This window comes from Acomys minous, assembly GCF_964271855.1.
Source record: "Acomys minous genome assembly, chromosome: 2".
NCBI classification, from domain to species: domain Eukaryota; kingdom Metazoa; phylum Chordata; class Mammalia; order Rodentia; family Muridae; genus Acomys; species Acomys minous.
The window spans coordinates 61861319-61878906 of record NC_140484.1 but is presented as its reverse complement, the minus strand read 5'-3'; the positions used below and the strand labels follow the sequence as shown (position 1 = coordinate 61878906).

General features: G+C 48.3%; 1 protein-coding gene across 3 annotated transcripts in view; it reads left to right on the top strand.

The window, feature by feature from the left end:
• MGMT (O-6-methylguanine-DNA methyltransferase) overlaps nt 1-17588 on the top strand; it is a 240376-nt gene that overhangs the window by 181294 nt on the left and 41494 nt on the right. For all 3 annotated transcript variants that reach the window (XM_084773172.1, XM_084773173.1, XM_084773174.1), the window contains one exon: nt 14200-14360. In XM_084773172.1, coding sequence (XP_084629298.1) covers nt 14200-14360 — 161 coding nt within the window. The remainder of the gene's footprint in view (nt 1-14199; nt 14361-17588) is intronic.

The following is a 17588-nucleotide window of genomic DNA, read 5'->3' as shown; positions in this document are numbered from 1 at the left end:
GTGCACCATTCTATCCTGTGCAGGTTCTCTGGGTGTTCCCCAAAGCTGGAGAGTCCTCTGAGAGCTTTGGCCAGTAGTCAGGGTGAAAAAAACAGAAATGAGCTGCAGAGCAAATGGTGGGACGGTTGGAGACGAGAGTGCTGGTACTCCCGGGTGTAAGAAGACCTTGGTATAGTAAGGGGGACCCATCCCCCACCTTGTCAAGGGCAGTGCCTTTGGGGCTGTGGGTTTCAATCAAAGAGGGAACAGAGGAGCTTGCAGATAACCAGGTGAGGTACCATGAGCCAGATCCCTGCAGGCTGCAGAGGTGTGCAGGGGAGGCAGCAGGAGGAAGTCCAGAGAAAGTGGCCTGGCAAAGGGACACTGCAGAGCAAGGCAGGGGACTGTGAGAACTGTGCCTATAGCACTGAAGCGGCTTTCACAGCCTGAGTCTCTGTGTGTGGAAGCAAGACTGGCCTCTGGGGAGATGCCAGGATGGCCCCACTTGGGTGCTCAGAGCGAAACAGCTGGACAGAACTAGCACAAAAGTTGAGTTAGGGCCTAAAAAAGAGGGTAGACTTGGTGCAGTGCAGGCAGGCGGACCCACACAGGTGATGCGCTCGGGAGAAATGGGAGCAGCCTGGTAAGCCTAGCTAAGTGGTAGCTTCCAAGCAGACAAGAAGGAGTGCGTGAGTTTAAATATCAAGGGTCCCAAAAGACAAGATCATAGGGGAACATCCTGGGAACTGCGTGGTTCTGGAGCCATATCTAGAAGCAAACACATGGCTGAATGCCAACAAAAATGCTTGTTTACAAAAGCAGTTAGGCTTAGCCCATCCAGGCATGTTGACCAGGGAAGCCTTGAGGTTCCTGTGTAAGGATTAATGGGAACCAGAGATAGGAGGTGATAGGAATCGAGTGGCAGCTGGTGTACCGGCCCAGAAGAGTTTGGGAGCTCGGAGGCTAGCCGCAGGGCTGAGGGAGATGAAGGAGGGAAAGGCTCTTGGCGTTTTCTGAAGGGAACCATGAGGTAACTTCAGGGCAAGTGGAGACACCTGGGCCAGCTGTGGCCTATGCATGTGTTTTAGGGGGCTTTGAGGTCAGCTGCAGAGCCCTCACTCCTGTGGCCACTCCCCGTCTACAGCCTCCAGTGCGGGAGCGAAGCAGCACCCAAGTAGTCACTCCAGAATGAAGACAGCTTTGTAGAGCAGGGAGCGAGCTTCATAAGGTCTTGGCGCTGGACTGAGCTATTTACTACACAGAGGACTTACATCTGTCCAAAGGTACCCGGGAAGCCGGTCATGTGTGTTTATGCTCGCACCCATGCCCCCTAAGCCAGCATGCAACTCAAGAATGGGACTAGGCAGAAATGGAATCACTCCCTCATGACCACGCTCTCTAGGTAGAGTCTGTATTTCCAGGGATCCAAGCACAGGGGTCTTACACAAGCTGTGATGCTGCTGCAGTTAAAATCTTAAACATCTAACCAGTATAAACATCAGGTGCTGTTTCTGTGGTGGTGATTTGCAATTGGAAGATATTTCCACCTGAGAATTGCCTTTTCTAGGGCAGGAAATATAGCTCAGTGGAGTGCTTGCCTACATGCACACAGTGTTGAGTTCCAGCCCCAGCTCCACATAGAACTTGGTGTGGTGGCGCATGCCTGTAATCCCAGCACTCAGGAGGTTGAGGCGGGGGTGGGGGGGTAGGGGGGGTTGGAGGGGGGAGTCAGACGTTCAAGGTTAATGTCCAGCTACCTCATTCTTAAGGCCTGCCTGGGATATAGGAGACCCTGTGTAAGGGCGATGGGAGAGAGGAAGGCAGGGCAGGTCTAGAATCTAGACTGTCTTTAAGAATGGGCGTCTGTCAGAGGATACGCATGTAGGCACAGGGACCCAAGGTGGCGGGAGGCTGGGACATCTTATAACCGGAGTCTTCCTTTGGAGACTGTCCTCAGCGGACTGGTCTTTCCTTTTCTATTCATCCCTGGTACCAGTGGCAGAGTCCTAATATCAATCGAAGAGCTCGGAAATGCTACTTCAGGCTCCGGGGCTGACATGAAGGGGTCTTTCCTCAGCTTGCTGTCAGAACAGCTATAAATAAGTGCCTGGCTGGTTTTTTTTTTGGCTAGAAAGCCCTGTGACCACCCCCCTCCCCTGGGAGACCCTGGAACTAGCCCAGGCTCATGGTTCACAGACCTGACCAGGCTGCCTGAGGTGTGACAGCATCCCAGAGGGCCACACTGACTTTTGAAACGGAGGAGACAGCATATAAAATAGGACTTTGCAAGCAGCATGGGGCAGGAGCTGGTGATTGTTAAAGTGCCTGGTTTAGCTGCTTTGCAGCAGGGTGTGCTCCACAGCCCTCCCCCGCCCCTTTACTCTTGCTTCCTGCTTTGGAACATAACCGGGGCTCTTCCCTCAGTGGAGTTTCAATTAGAAGGGCCAAGGGTGTAGCCAAACTGAGCTTGAGTCCCCGGGAGGAAGACAGGTCCTGGGAGAGTGGCCAGCGCCAAGACCAAAGGGAGGGTGGGCACTCAGCTGAGCCCTGTTCGCAGTGTGATCTCATCCCAAGTTGAAACCCTGGCTTCTCCTGCCAGTGACAATACTTCTTGAAAAGGCACAAATGTTTTCTGCTTCTTGTAATCCACTTCTTGCAAATATTAGTTCTCTGGAAGAAAGATTTATTTTAATAATGTGAGTTTTAGGGTTTTTTTTTCCTGTGGTTAATGTTGTTTTATTACTCTATATTCTTGCCAGAAAGTGCATTTTAAGAGTTTCAATTCAAAATTAAATATGACCTCAGTGTTTTAAAATACAATTACATTAACTGTCCATTTAATAGTTGCTTAAGATTGTTTGGCCACTAATGCGTACTCAATATACTTGTCTGATATTAAATACAGTATTTTTTACTCCACTGACCAGCTAACGTGACCAGCTAACATGTCCCAGCTGCAGCGGTTGACGGCAGAAACTGGGGTTCTCTCAGAAGTGAGCAGCACAGTGTTATCCACTGGAAAAGTGTTGGGCTGTTATGTATCATAAGCTGGGCTTTTCTGTGTTTGGTAATAAGGAACTGTCTATTATTTATTTAGAACTGTACAAACCAATTTACAAGTCAGGTAATTTAGTGGCCGGATTATTTATTAATGAGCCTAGTACACAAGTTAATGGGGCTAAACCCTTGGAAGGTCAACCCTCATCTAACCCACGTTTTTTGGAAAATAAAAGAGCTTGCGCCTTCAGCACATTCAGTTTTTATTTTAAATTTTAAGTCAGAGACTCTGCTATTAAAATGCACAACCCCCCACACACACTGAATAGCGTGATGGCAGAGAGTTAGTCTGTCAGCCTCACGGAGCCCCCGTCTGTGAACCGAACTAGGGTGATGTGCTCTAGCCCTGTTAACATCAAATGAGTTCTTCCATCTTGTGTGGGCTCAGGGTTCCTTAGCAAAGGTAACAAGGAGGAAACTACCTGTTTGGGAGAGAAAGAGATGCTAGAAAGAAACCTGGCTTCCAGCTTCTCCTTCCTTCTGGGGCTGGAGTGGGTCCTGTCACCCTCTTCAGACACAAGACCCATTTTTCCCTACATCCCACCATCCCAGCAGGTGTGGACAATGTGCTACTGTGTGCCTGAAGTGGGCTTCCTCTTCATGATGCCCATGGTCTCCTCTGATGCCTGCAGAGCCAGTCTCCTGCGTGCCCTAGGCAGTGGGAGGGCTCTCCCAGAAGGCCTTGTCAGTCTTCCTCTGGTAGTAACTCAGGGGGGTCCCTCCTGCAGGATTGTGAATCTTACTGAAAAACTGAGGGCATGGCGACGTAACCTTCAACTGGGTCCTTTGAACCAGGTGGGATTCAACACTCTTCCTGCACTTATGTATATGACTCAAAGTTTTGCTCTTAGCTGTTTGTTTGTTTGTTGTTTTCCACACTGTGAAGTCAGTGGGGGGATGAACAGGCATAAAGGAAAGCCCCTTCATCTTATGACTTCAAATGTGCACCATTGCCAATTTCTAGTTGTAGAGATTAGAGATGAGGCCCATTCCTGGGGCCTTAGCAAACCTTGTTATTCTGCAGCCTGCAAACAAGTCCAGGAAGGCCAAGAGTAACTTCTGCCGTCTAGAAAAATCTCTGGTTATTCTCATTACAGAATGGTGCTCAGCAAATTATTCATTGGAGAAATGGAATCTGAAAACAGGTGCTTTAGGTGCACGTGCTGTGATGGGGCTCCTTAGGAACCTTGCACCTGCACCGGCCATTCGTTCCTCAGAGGATTGCTGTGTGCCAAGAGTACGCTAGATGAGTCAGCAGGGCTGGGTCTGCTCCTCAGAAACAGTCTTGGTGGAGAGTTCATGGTTTGGCTTCTTTATAAAGCCCTGCTCCGATTTGCCGTCTTGTCATGCCATGTAAACAAGGTTATGACCTAGTCAATCTGGGCCTCACTTCTGGGGGTGTCGAAAATGGAGAAGATGGTGGGTTCTTGGCATTCTGGGCATAGGCCTGTTGTGTGATTTTTTTTTTTTTTTTTTAGGGAAATGTCAACAAACATCCATACTTTTTAGCTAGGCCACCAAGAACAGGCCAGTTCCAACCAAGTCTAGCTCGGTGAACCACCGAGTTTATTATAGTTTCCCCCAGAGAGAGCTTTGGATGAATCTCTGGCCAACAGTGTCACCAAAAACCGAGCTTCAGCATGGATGACAGCTCAAAATAGCTCCATCTCTGGAGCTCCCTGCTCAACTTGTAGGCATCTCCACTAAAGAGTCTGCTCTCCTCCAAATAATTGTTCACTGCCTATAACCTCAGGAAGGAGCCTCAAGGGTCTTCTTTCTCAGCTTCATGAGCCTTGTAAGTTTCATGAAATTCCTGAGTCTTAAGAGCCTCCTTCATTTCATGAGGGATTTTTTTTTTAATTCAGAGGAAATACCTACACAGCAAGACCTCATACTTGTATAAAGGAATACTGTGTCCTGTAGACAAGTCGCTGAATAGCTTTTAATCACATGCCTGGCATGTGCTAAGTTCTAATAATAAGCAGCAAATCTGGGGAAAGGGGCTTGCCTTGGGTTGTTTTCCTAGGCGCAATGAGCCCTAATCTTTAAAGGACCCACCTTGCCAAAGATACTGTATGTGGTAGAGTCATATGATATGATGGGTTTGCCCCTAGCACTACCCAGGAATCCTCTTGCCCATTAACAATCCAAAGAACCAGAATGGAGGAGCCATCCTTTACCCCTCTGGACGAGCTGTCTTGAGGTTTCCCCACTCCTGCTGTTTCTTCTTTTCTCTTAACACTTGCTGCTATGGAGAGCAAAGGCCCACTGACTGGGATTTCCTTCCCCAGGCTCTGACATCATATGTTTCAGAGCAAGCCCTTCTTTGAAACTCAGGGCATCTTCTCCTAGGTGTTCTTGCAAGCCCTTAAAAGCATAGACCAGTTAATACACAGCACGTAATTGTTTGCACTTTTAATCCTACCTCATGAATAGATACTTATTGCCCTTATTTTAACACACGGAGAAAGGAAGTGATTTCTTTACTCTGAGGGCCTATATGTACACTTGAACTGGGTATACTAAGGCTAGAATGGAGTCTTTGGAGGCCCCAGAAGATGAAAACATGAGTATGTACATTACTCCATCAGAGAAACCAGAAGGCAGGGGGTGTTCCCAGCAGTGGCTTTGTGTGCAGCCAGGTATCCCACAGTGAAGCTAGTCATCAGGGAAGATGCAAGTGGTCGACCAGATGCCCCATTTGAGATCCATGAAAAGATAAGGTAGTGGTAAACTCTGGCTGTAGTCTGTCCACACACTGATGTTCCTTTTTCAAGAGCTGGAAAAGAGAATTGTTACTCGGGCCCTAAAATTCCTTTGGGAAACACCCTTCTGGAAGTCCCAGCAATGTGGTGAGCCAGAGGATGACTCTTGCGTTTTTACGGATGTATAAGCATTTTATTTTAAGAGGCTAAATTAAACTAGGAGAGAGGTAAGTACCTTCTGTGGCTAGAATGTTAAAAAGCCTCTCTTGTTCACTGCTTGGTAGTAGGAAGCAAAGGCAACACAGACGTAAGGCTATTTGAACTCTTTATTTGCCACATTTACAATATTAATAACAGTGTTTCCAGAAGTTGTCACATCAAGTAAAAGATCTTCATTCCAGGATGTCTTTGGGGGGCAAATTGAGACTGGATGCATGCATTTAATAAATTGTAGTCTCAAGTAGTCATTTTTGTAAATAATTAGTTTCAGCGAAAGAATAAGTTAGCATATTGTATGCGTCTAATGTTGCAGGCGCACATACAGCAAACTTTGCTATTAATCAACAGTCGAGCACTGCAAGTGGGGTCTCATACATAATGAATTGTGCTTAAGCCTCATGGGTTTCTTGATAGAAAAATAAAAGAAAACACAAGTGTAGTCAGCTTTTGAATAAAATTTAACTAGATTGCTCTGCATCCTATAATTGTTTTGGAATCATTAGGGACCTGATCATTCATCTGTAGTTTTGGGGTGTTTTTATCTTCATCTGTCAAATAGTGGAGACTTTTAATGATATGTTAAAGTGTTGATAAAATAGATTTTTTTCTTTTAATGACTTACATTAAAAGGCATAAAGGTATATATAGCCTTTTAAAAGATATTCTAAACACCTGCATATACTACTTAAACTGTCTTTACAATATGGTTTTAATTGCTGATGCGTTTTTTAAGACATAATTATCTTTTCAAGAAAAATATTTAGTCCTTATGGGGAAGAGTTTAAGATTGTACATGAACTTTTCTCCGCTCTTGTTGTTGATGTTTTAGAATACTATAGTAAATTCTTTCATGGTTTTATTTAGGATCTGGACTTTACTTGAGCCTCAGATTTTGAGTTGTTTGAGATAAAGTCTCACCATGTAGCTCAGGCTGACCTTGAACTCAGGGTCCTTCTCCTGCTTCACTTATCTTAGTGAACCTAGAATTCTGACAGATTGGTAATGCTCGTGAAAAACTGATCCCCAGCTTTAGCCGCGTGCTCTTTTACCACCCAAAGCCATTCAATGAAAAGTTGCTAAATTTCATACTTGTCCCCCCCTCATGCTGTTGACCCTGGGACAGATATCATTTGCTAGTTTGTGATGGCATTATAAAAATGGAACTCATGTCAGGGACCAAAAAAAAAAAAAAAAAGGCCATGAGCTGTGCAGAGGCTGTGCAGAAACAGCTCAGTGAGCTGCTGCTGACTGGATGTCAGAGCCCTCTGCTGTGGATGGAGGGGTCACTGCCTTCCCTGTACGCTGTCTAGTTTCTATCCTCCTTCTAGAAATGGCTGCTTTGGTTGCCTGTTGACCTGTCTGGCATGATAGGGAGTTTCCCATTAGAAAAGAATGCTTTTGTGAAAATAGATGTTTTATTGAGCAGCTTCCTGATGCTACAATAAAGCACCTGAGATTCAGAACGTTTTCTTCATATATATATATATATGGGATGTGTATTTCGGCCGTGTCTTAACTCCCGTGGCCACTTCACCCCTGTTGTTTCAGGCCTCTGTGAAACAGCATCATGGTAGAAATGCATGGCTGAGAAGGCTTGCTCATCTTGCTGCCGTTGGGACATGGGAAGGGGCCATGACTCTAATACCACTTTCAAGGGCAGACCTCAGTAACCTAACTCCTTCCATCTCGGCCTCATCTAAAGACTCTGCTACCTCCCATAGTGCCACAGGCACGTCAACACATGGGCCTTTGAGGACACTTCAGAGCCAAAGGGGTCGTTTGGCTCACAGTTCTCTATCACAGACCGTCATGGAAGGAAGTCAGGTCAGGGACTCCAGCTGGAACCTGGAGGCAGAAGCTGAAGCAGAAACCATAGAAGAATGCTGGTTACCAGGCGGCTTACCCCGACTTGCTCAGCCTGCTTCCTTATATAGTCCAGGACCACCTGCCCAGGGGTGCCACCACCCACAGTGGGCTAGACCCTCCTGCATCAGTAGTTAATCAAGAAAACGCCCTACACAGTTGCCTACGGGCCAGCCAGATGGAGGCAGCTCCTCAGTTGAGAGTTCCTTCTTCCTGGGTATGTGCTAAGGTGACAAAAAGTAATTATGACTCTTAACTTGTTATTCTCCTTATCTTTCATTGTAGGAAATACTGTCCTTCGGGTGGGTGGGAAATCAATGACACCAGCCTTCGTGTGTGTGTGTGTGTGTGTGTGTGTGTGTGTGTGTGTTGAGGTCATTACCACAGCCCTGTTAGTGTTAGTGCTGATGCGCAGCATGACCCCAGGACAATAGTGAGCCCCCTACTGGCCTGCCTTTGTTCTTCACCTTGGCCTCAGTTTCCTTGTTGTGGTTGCCCTTTCTTATCGTTAGCATCAGCTCTTGAATTCCCCGCCGCCCTCTCCCCCCTCCCCCCGCTCCTCCTTTTCTATTCTGTGTCCTAAAAATCCCTCTGAAAAAGTGAACTGGTAAAGCTGCATGTGAGTATTGCCTGGACAGCTCCCACCACCAGGCAGTGCTACGGAGCCACCACTCGTTCACTCATGAACTGGCATGAGAGCGAAAAGTCCTTGGCAACCCCCTTCGAACATGGGGTTGTTTGAAAGGCATAAGTGAGAGCCACTGCTGGTGCCCTGTGTGCCTCACCTTCACGTCCCCTCTATCTGCACAGTTGGCTACAGGTGCCTGAGGAAGGGGCCACCTTTGTGGGCACTCTCCCCAGTAAGCCGTGGATGCAATCAGATCTTCACTGAGTCGGAATAGAAAGTTTAAAGGCTTTATTCAGTCTGCCTTTTTCTAAAAAGTGGTCTTTATTGATAGCAGGTAGCGTAGTTTGTTTCTTGTCTTCAATCCTACCCCTGGAAGAAAAATGCCTGACTTTTAGTGAGAAGGCGTAATTAGATGCAGGACACATCCATCAAACACAAGCCACTCGGCTAGAGATCTTCTAAATTAGACATAATTGTGCACGTGCCAGCACGGCGGAGCAAGAGTCTCCACACGATGTTTATAAAGTCACCTTTGCCGCAGTTGTGCCTCAGTAAGCTTGTGAAGTCTGGAGTTCCATCCCAGAGTCCCAGAGGCTCCCCCTGCCCTCCACACCACACACTGGAAGCCAGAGAAGGCAAGGTGTGCTTGGCCTTGGCAGTGTTTTTCACCTAAGGCTGTCCAGTATGCTGCGTGTAGCCTCCACTCTAGGCTCATCCTCCTTTAAGAGCCCTGCCGGGAACTCTGCACGTTGCCACACAGCTTCTTCTAATGCCTTGCTGAAGGACACAGCCTCCATCGGCTCCTTGCCAGGAAGAACTCTGCTGTATAGAATTCTTCTTGTATGACCCTCTACTGTCATAGTTAACATTCCCAAAGCATAGCATGAGAAGTCCTGGGTAGCGGGTGCGGGGAGACTGGGGTCACAGAGGAGACGGCATGAGCAGATGATCTTGTCATTCAGCATTCTTATTGTCCCATGGCATCATCCACCATGGGGGCGACTGTCATTTCATGGTCCCGTTAGGTGTGGATGACTCTAAGAAAGTTGTAGCTTATTTTCTTACATCAAGCGGTGTTTAAGGCAAATGATTTACTGTCGCGGGGAGGTAGAAGTCATTGAAAAATGAGCCTTTAGTGACTGTCCTCCAAGGGACTTGCTGAAGCATCCTAGGATCTGTATACCAAAGTCTCCCATGGGCTGCGCCATGTTTTAGATTGCTGGGTGAATCTGTATGCTGGGAAAGATGGGAGGAGGAAGTGACAGGTGTGCCCTTACGTTCCCCTTGTAGCATGGCATGCACATGTCATCACTTGGTAAAGAACGAGACCCCAGGCAAGGCTCCTATGGGAGTCTGTGGCTTTGCAACACCTGCCGTACAGAGCCTTGCCATCTCTGGTCTCCACTGAGTGGTTAACCAACTTGACATGATTCAGGAGACAAGATGCACACTGCACACGGCACCGGGGCCAGCTCCCTTGGTCTTGGCTGGATCGCTGTCTTATGCCTGTCTTGTGTTCTATTCCTGCTGGTGTCCATTTCTTGACATGTGAGCTACACCCAGAAGAGAATAACTCCGCTCCTGTGGCAGAAGTCAGGACTGGGACTTTGCAGCCACTTTCCTTTGCCCTGTGATGAGTTGAAAGACATGATCAGAACTGCCATGCACCATGGGTCGTCCTTTCTCAAAATCAAGGAAGGGAAATGGGTTGAGGCCTTCCCACAAATGTCTATGGCAGCAGGGCTGCATGTGGACAGCCCTGTGCTCTGGCAGTACACTCTTGTCCTGGAATCACCAACAGTTGCTAATTTCTTGAAGAAATCCTCTGAACAGGCCTTAGCTGACCCCAACCTCAGTGTGTTAAAAATGCCACGTACTCCATCTGCCCATGGAGAAGCTTAAGGAAGCAGGTTTTTTTTTTCAGCCCCCAGCCAAGTTAAAGAGCAAAAGGGGGATTGTGTCACAATCTTCACCACTTTATTCCTCCATGGAGACAGGGAACATGCTGGCCTAAAGAGCTGGACTGATGTCAACCACTGAGGTTGGAGCAAGTGTCGCCAAGGGATGCCAAGCACAGTACTGAGCAGTTCTCGGGGTTCACACCTTGTTCTGGGCTGGCGTTAAGGAAACCTGGATGTGGCATTTAAAAGAGTGGGGCCACAGAGCCCCTAATTACTGGAGTTTCAGGGTCCGTCAGCAGGGAGGTCTGCAGGAAACACCTCCATCATAAGAACCGCCGTTAGTGCTGCTGTCAAGCCGTAGCTCTTGCCTGGGTGAGCAGCAGGGATGGTTGGAGGAAGAGGGCAGGGCAAGAGAATAAATTTCATTTTATTGTAGAAATGGAAATTTGTGTCATGGCTTTAAAAATCTGGTTTTATGTGTGTGTTTAAAGCCATTCATTTTAAATGTAGCCCCATAAATCCTTGCTTCGGAATCAAAGCTGTTTAATTACATTTCACCCATGGCTAGTTATCTAGGGCCGGTGGAGAAAGAGTTAAAAAGAGAACCCCGGAGTGAATCAGAGGTGAGATCTTTAGCACAAGCATAAAAAATCAATTTAAGATGAATTTCACTACTATAAAAATTCTACACATATCCTTTTAAGAGCGGGAAATGCTAGGAAACACGGCTTGCCCTCCTCAAGGTAGAGGGAAGGCCACCATGGGCAGCAGAGGCCTCCGAGCAGTTCCTGGGAAATACTGACGGCCCAGACTCATGCTTTAAAATGCCCCCTCACACCGTGAGCATCGACGTCCCTCTGGACCCCTGTGTGCAGTGCCCCTCAGCATCCACACTAACCTGACCTTGATGCTGAGGTACTAACTAGTCTCAGCTACCTGCCTGATCTGTGCCCACCCACCCCACCCACCACCCACATTCTGTGAAGAGTTGGTAGTTCGACACAGGGCCTAGACAGAGTCTTGTCCTTCCCGTGGTTGTGGGTCTGTGCCCATGGACGTGGATTTTATTCACCGCCAGTCTGGCTAGGTTTGATGAACCCCGAAGACTGCAGGCTGCTGGCTGGCTGCCTCGATCTAGAGGGACCAGGTTACCTCCAGCTCACAACACATCTTTTCCTTCGTTCTCCCACCCTCCCCAGGGACCCGGAGAGCAAAATGCGTTCTATATTTTCTCCATCTCTCCTTTTCGACATCCCTGATGCTCCATTCACTTGGTTAGTGGGCAACAGAATGACTGAGCATGTATCGCTAAAATTGACTAATATCCAAGCCAGGCACGGGCAGAAGTTCTCCCTCCCATGATCAGACATTGCTAATAAGGAAAGCAGTCAGGGCCATGAGACAGTTACATCTCCACGGGAGACTCCCAAGAGAGGCCTATAGTCTGCACGGGGAGTGAGCCGTGATCCCTGGGGCCCAGCTGGGGTATACAGGCAGCAGTGGCTTGGATTGACACCTGCTTGTTCAGGCACTGAGCTCAATAAAGTCCCTTTAGTAGCTTCCAGAAAGCTGGTCGTGAGACCCACAGGATTGGCCAGCTCAGGCCTTGACTGAGTGTATGTGGAGGCGGTGGGGGTGCAGGGAACAATCCCAGGTGTCATTCCTTGGATGGTGTCCATCTTCTTGAGACAGGGTCTCTTGTTGGCTTGGAACTTACCAAGCAGTCTGGACTGTCTTCCGCTCCCCAGGACCGCAAGTATGAGCACATGCCGTGTGTCCTAGCTTTTTTACACTAGGACTGAGAGTCCAACTTAGATGGCCATGCTTGTGCAGCAAGCACTCTACCAGCTCAACTATCTCCCCAGCCCCACCCTCACCCCCGACTTCTCCCCTCTGCCATCCACTTATGTGTCAGTACTCTCATGCATTGTGGCTTCTTTCTCCATCCATCCTCTGTCCCTTCCTGAGGCCCAACAGTGGTTTAGATGCTTCTGAGACCTTTTCTGAATGACTTCCTGCCCTCTCTGAAACCCACACGAAGGAACCCTGGTGTGCGTCCTCCTGCCGACGAAGTTCATCCATAGAAAGATGCAAAGACTTGTTGGAGACACAAAGCCCCTCGCCGTACGCTGTCCTGGGCAGTCGCACCTGCACAGGTCCGTGTGCAAAGCTCTGCCACAAGCGTATCACTGTTTATAAGACTCAAATCTGCAGAACACAAACAAGGATGGAGCTGCACACCAGCAACCTGTGTCTCCTCAACCAGAACCTTCCTTACATGAAAGTCACCTCAACTCATGCTTGTGGGACACCCCGCCACAGGACCTTCTGAGCCTCCTTGCCCTGGGAGCCAGCTTGTCCTCCTGTGACTTGAGACCTTCCTGCCCTGCCTCTGAGGTCTGGCACTGACGCTTTTTTGCCTTAGTCTTTATGGAAAACTGTCATCCCCATCAACACCCTCAGTAGCTCTCAGGAGCCCATCTCTGGAGCCCATCAAGCCTTTCACCAACTCCACTCAGACAGCCCGGCCTGGGCTTTCCTTCCCAGCCCTCTGTACCCGCTTCCCCACCCACCTGTTAAACTTGTGTAGGGCCCCATTTCCAAAGCTGAGTAAAGGCCTCTCCTGGTCAAGGTATCCATGTGTGGACACAGACCCGTGGACTAAATGAAATATGTCAACCATCACTAGATGTAGGAGCCGAAGGCGACTGGTGAGTTAACAATCCAAGGAGTCTCGGCTCTCTACAGCATCCAGGCCTTTCCACCTTCCCATGAGAGTGCTGACACCTGAGCTGCCTGAGAAGTCCCGGAGACATTGTACCCACCAAGGCCAGGAAGTCACACAGAAGCGTGCTCCTGTCTAAGAGCCTGCATATGAACAGAGGGAGAAAACTCGCCAGAGAAATCGGATCAAGTGTCTGTGCCTCTTGGATGTGGGCACAGAATTGAAACAAAAACTGAGTCGGCCATAAAACTCCAGGCTCCAAGCCCAGAGCACAGAAGTGGCCTTCCTTCGCAGCGTGTGCTTTTAGCCTGCAGAGCACGACCCGGAAGGCAGACCCCAGCTGGGCATGAGCAGTGTGCTCCACGCAGGGCCAAGTCAAGGAACAGAAGATGGCCTCATGTGGAAGCAGCAAGAAACCATCCAAAGTTGCTATGAACCACTTCAGTTTTAAATGCCAGGGCATCGACGGAGGGCAGGGACAACAGAGAGTGAACAGGAGGATTTGTCACTAAGCCCCTCCAACTAGACACCCCAGGCAGAAGAGGAGCCACCCTGCTAGCCTAGAAGCTTAAACTCACAAGGTGACATCACTTTACACCCACACCAGTGCTATATGTCATGGGTCGGTTACTCAGAAGAGCTTCCAAGGGTAGAGCTCAACGCCATCTCAGGAGCGATGCCCCCTCTGCTGTGGGGATTCAGGGTGAGAGGTACAATGTGGATGGTACAGCCTAATGACCTGATATTTAGGGAGAACAATTTTAATAGTAATTACCTTATGATGGGGACTTCTAAATCCAAAACCAAGGTTGGGGTAGGGGGATGGGATGCTCCTGTGTGACGATTTGCTGGCTCCCGTCCCCAGGCCCTATGCATGCAGAAGCTTGGGACCCATCATTTGAGCTCTCCCTGCCCTTAATAAACCTGGGGACAGGAAAGCAGCCATGGGAACTTCAGTGCCTTCCTTCCCAGCATCCCTCAGTGGTCATTTCCGTTATCTGCAGTTCTCTGTGTCTGCCAGAGACACACACTGGGGAATGGCAGTCTTCCCCCATTAGCTGCAGTAGGGTAGGTACCCTCTTGTCACATGTGGTTACTAAGTTTCTTGTGCTTTTTTTTCAGCCCTGCAGAGGCTCCAGCTAGTCCAGAGGTGCTCAGTGGGCCAGAGGGAGTGCCAGAAGCCCTCGTGCAGTGCAGAGCCTGGCTGGAAGCCTATTTTCAGGAACCTGCAGCCACGGAGGGGCTCCCCTTGCCTGCTCTCCATCACCCTGTGTTCCAGCAAGGTTGGTAACCACGCTGCCTTTGGGGAACCTGACTTATTAACTATGGCTGACATCACAGCTCGTTACTGACTACACAGGCTTGGAATTTTCACATCGTCTAAACACAGGCGGCATGCGGCCAAGCTGAAGGCCGAAGGCTAAGAGCTCACGACCCCGCCCATTCCGAGTGGTTTGTGTTAGTTTTGGCACGTGGTCACATAATTCTTGGCAAAAGCAGTAAAAATGATGCATGCAGATCAACTCTTGACTCTGGCTTGGCTGAAAGGTTTAAATAGGAACACATATGAATGGCAGTAAATTCTTCAATAAGCTTATTGTTAACTTAAACTCTCAGCTTGCCAGCAGCACAGAAAATGAACCCTGAATCTGGGCAGTTAGCCTCTTCTGTGAAGTTACTTGGTACCAGTGACTTCAGAGTCCACCCAACCACTGCATCTTCCCAGATAAGTTCTAATTTCTCCAAGTTATCATTTTAAATGATGAATTTAAAATGCATTGCTTTTGCTAAGGGCATTTAAAGTCTCCCAGTAACATAAGAAAACGTCGCCTTTCTTCTTAAGCTTGTTTGGATCTATTCAGCACAGAAATTAATTACTACAGCTGAGATCACTCTAGCCCTATAGCAGAAATGTATTCCACATACTGGCTTTTATAAGAAACCATTTAATATAAATTAGTGTATCTTCACATTCAGACATAGGCATGCAAGTCTCCTTAAGGGGGCGGGGGAACTGTGATTTTTAACCATGGTGAATTTAAAGCAACCTTGAGGTTCAGAATAGTGTTTACTAAATATAATATAAAAGTGCTTGAATTGTGCCTGGTTTTCAGCTCACACTTGAAAAATGAAGTTGATATTTTTTTAAATGAGGCCATAAGCCCTCTGAGGTCAGACTGATGCCTGACCAGGTTCACTAACAAGGTCAGACAAGTGAGTGGATAAAACAGGGAATCTGTTTTATGCAAATAAACTGAAAGGACAACTGGACTGAACTGGCACCTTATCCATCCCTGGGTCACCCAGAACCTTCTTCGGAAGGCTACCGCCAGCAGGAGTGCCAGAATTAATTAAGGGGTCTCTGGGAGAGGTCGGTGGGTGTCTGCAGGATGCTGTGTGTCTAGTGACCACGCCTTCATCATCCACCCACTGGGAAAGAGAATTTGTCTGTGTGCCTTCCCACACTTTGTGTCTGATACTGTGAGCTGTGGCTGAAGTGACAGTGTGTGACAATTGAACATCTCCAGCTGCCCAGAGGGGACATGTGTTACTGTTGGGTCCAAGGAAATGAGAGGTGGACTCGAGCAGAGAGAGCCAGCCACCCTAATCGTAGGCCTCCCAAGGACATGGGACGGTAAGGTCCAGGGTCCCAGGATAGAAAACTATCTTCTAAAGGCAGGACTAGCTGTCTAATCCCAGGAGGTAGTGGATGAGGAACGAGCCTGTAAAATCCTAACCGTTTGCCTGAGATTGGTTGTACTGCTTAAGGAAAGCTGTAGAGGCCAAAATTGTAAGGAAATGACTCACTTTTGGCAAACCAGGTAGTGAGGTCCGGAGACTTAGCTTGACCTTACACAAACCAGGCCAGACCTGGAGAAGGTGTGGTGTGCGTCACCTCCTGGTCAGGGTAGGGTGACCAACCAAAAATGGCACTAGAACAGCCAGGTGGTTCCTCTACAACAACAGGCCCAGAGCAGAGAGCCCTTCCCCCAGCCCCCTGCTGTGCCTGTGCATGTCTTGGACTCCGGATTGAGGTACCAGACCCAAAAAGTCCCCAGGTACATCCCCAGCACTTTAGGCGCCCACACCAGACCCACACTGCGGCAGTGCTCTATGCCAGCAAGTCCTTGTTCTTTGGAACCGGGGAAGACGTAAGATATAACCATCAGAATAAGCTGAAGCCATGGGCCACCCCCAGCTCTGCAGTACAGCAGCGCATCTCCAGGTAGACAAGACCCGCTCTGGCAGTGTTAGACAGAATAGGCTTCTTGCTGGTGTGTTAGGAATTCTAAGGTGCAGGCTGTTAGCTCCCAAGGTCACTTGGACCAGGCCTGCCTCTCTGACAGTTAGTGGCTGCTGATGGGGGCCCAGGGTTTCCCACGCCCCAGCATGTGCAGGCCAGGTTTTTTTAATTTAGTGTAGTCATTTGCTCCTGGGCAAGGACCAGGTGTGCAGATTTTACAATTTGAAGAAGGCGGGGGTAGGGTTGGTTAGGGTGCCCTGGCTTACATGGAATTAATTGGGTCTATTCCGCATGTGTAAATGACACCCCTCCCGTCCCGTCCCCGCCCCCCTGCTTTGTCCAGTTTGCATCTTGTGATGCCAGGGAGGTAGACAGCAAGAAGGAAAGCTCACAGACAGAGGATCTTGGGATAGCGCAGTGTCCTCTGGAAGCTGGGGACCCTGGGCCAGTCCGTTCAGAGCAGGAAGACCGGGTACACTTTGATATGGAATTAATATTCCCTTCACCAGTTCTATGTCCAGTGTATTTTTATTTCTCTATTTGCATATCTTGGGGGTTTTTTGTGGGTTATTTTTGTTTCCTTTGTTGCCTGTTTGTTTCCATATTCTTCAATATTTAGTCCTGATCTGATTATTTCAACACTTTTTTTTTTTAAGGAGAGTAGTATGGGCTGGTGAGATGGCTCAGTGAGTACAGTTCTTGCTGTCTAAGCCTGACTGCATGAGATCAAATCTCAAGTGCCTATGTAGAAGAAGACAGAGGCAATGCTGCACACCTGTTATCCCAGCGTTCCTATGATCGCTGACAAGACAGGAGAATTCCCGGAAGCTACTGGGCAACACCAGCACCCAAAGTTGTCTCTGCACCCCATACGTGTCCCATGGCATGGACTCACCCGTACTCATATAGAAACTTGTATATTTATACACGCAAGATTTTTTTCAAGGGGTTTATTACATTTGAGTTTATCCTTGGGCCTCACTATCTATCTTTCGGCCCATGGAACTGCAGACCCTTAAGGATAAGACCCCATGATTCTCTCTCTTTAAAGTGAGATTGGCCTTCTTCCTCAGGGGCAAGACAGCCTCTCCTATCCAGGGTTCCTCTACACCAGCGCTTCTCAACCTCCGTGATGCTGTGGCTCTTTAATACAGTTCCTCACGTTGTGGTGACACCCAACCATAAGATGGTTTTCATTGCCACTTCATACTTGTAATTTTGCTACTATTATGAATCATAATGTAAATATCTGTGTTCTCCTATGGTC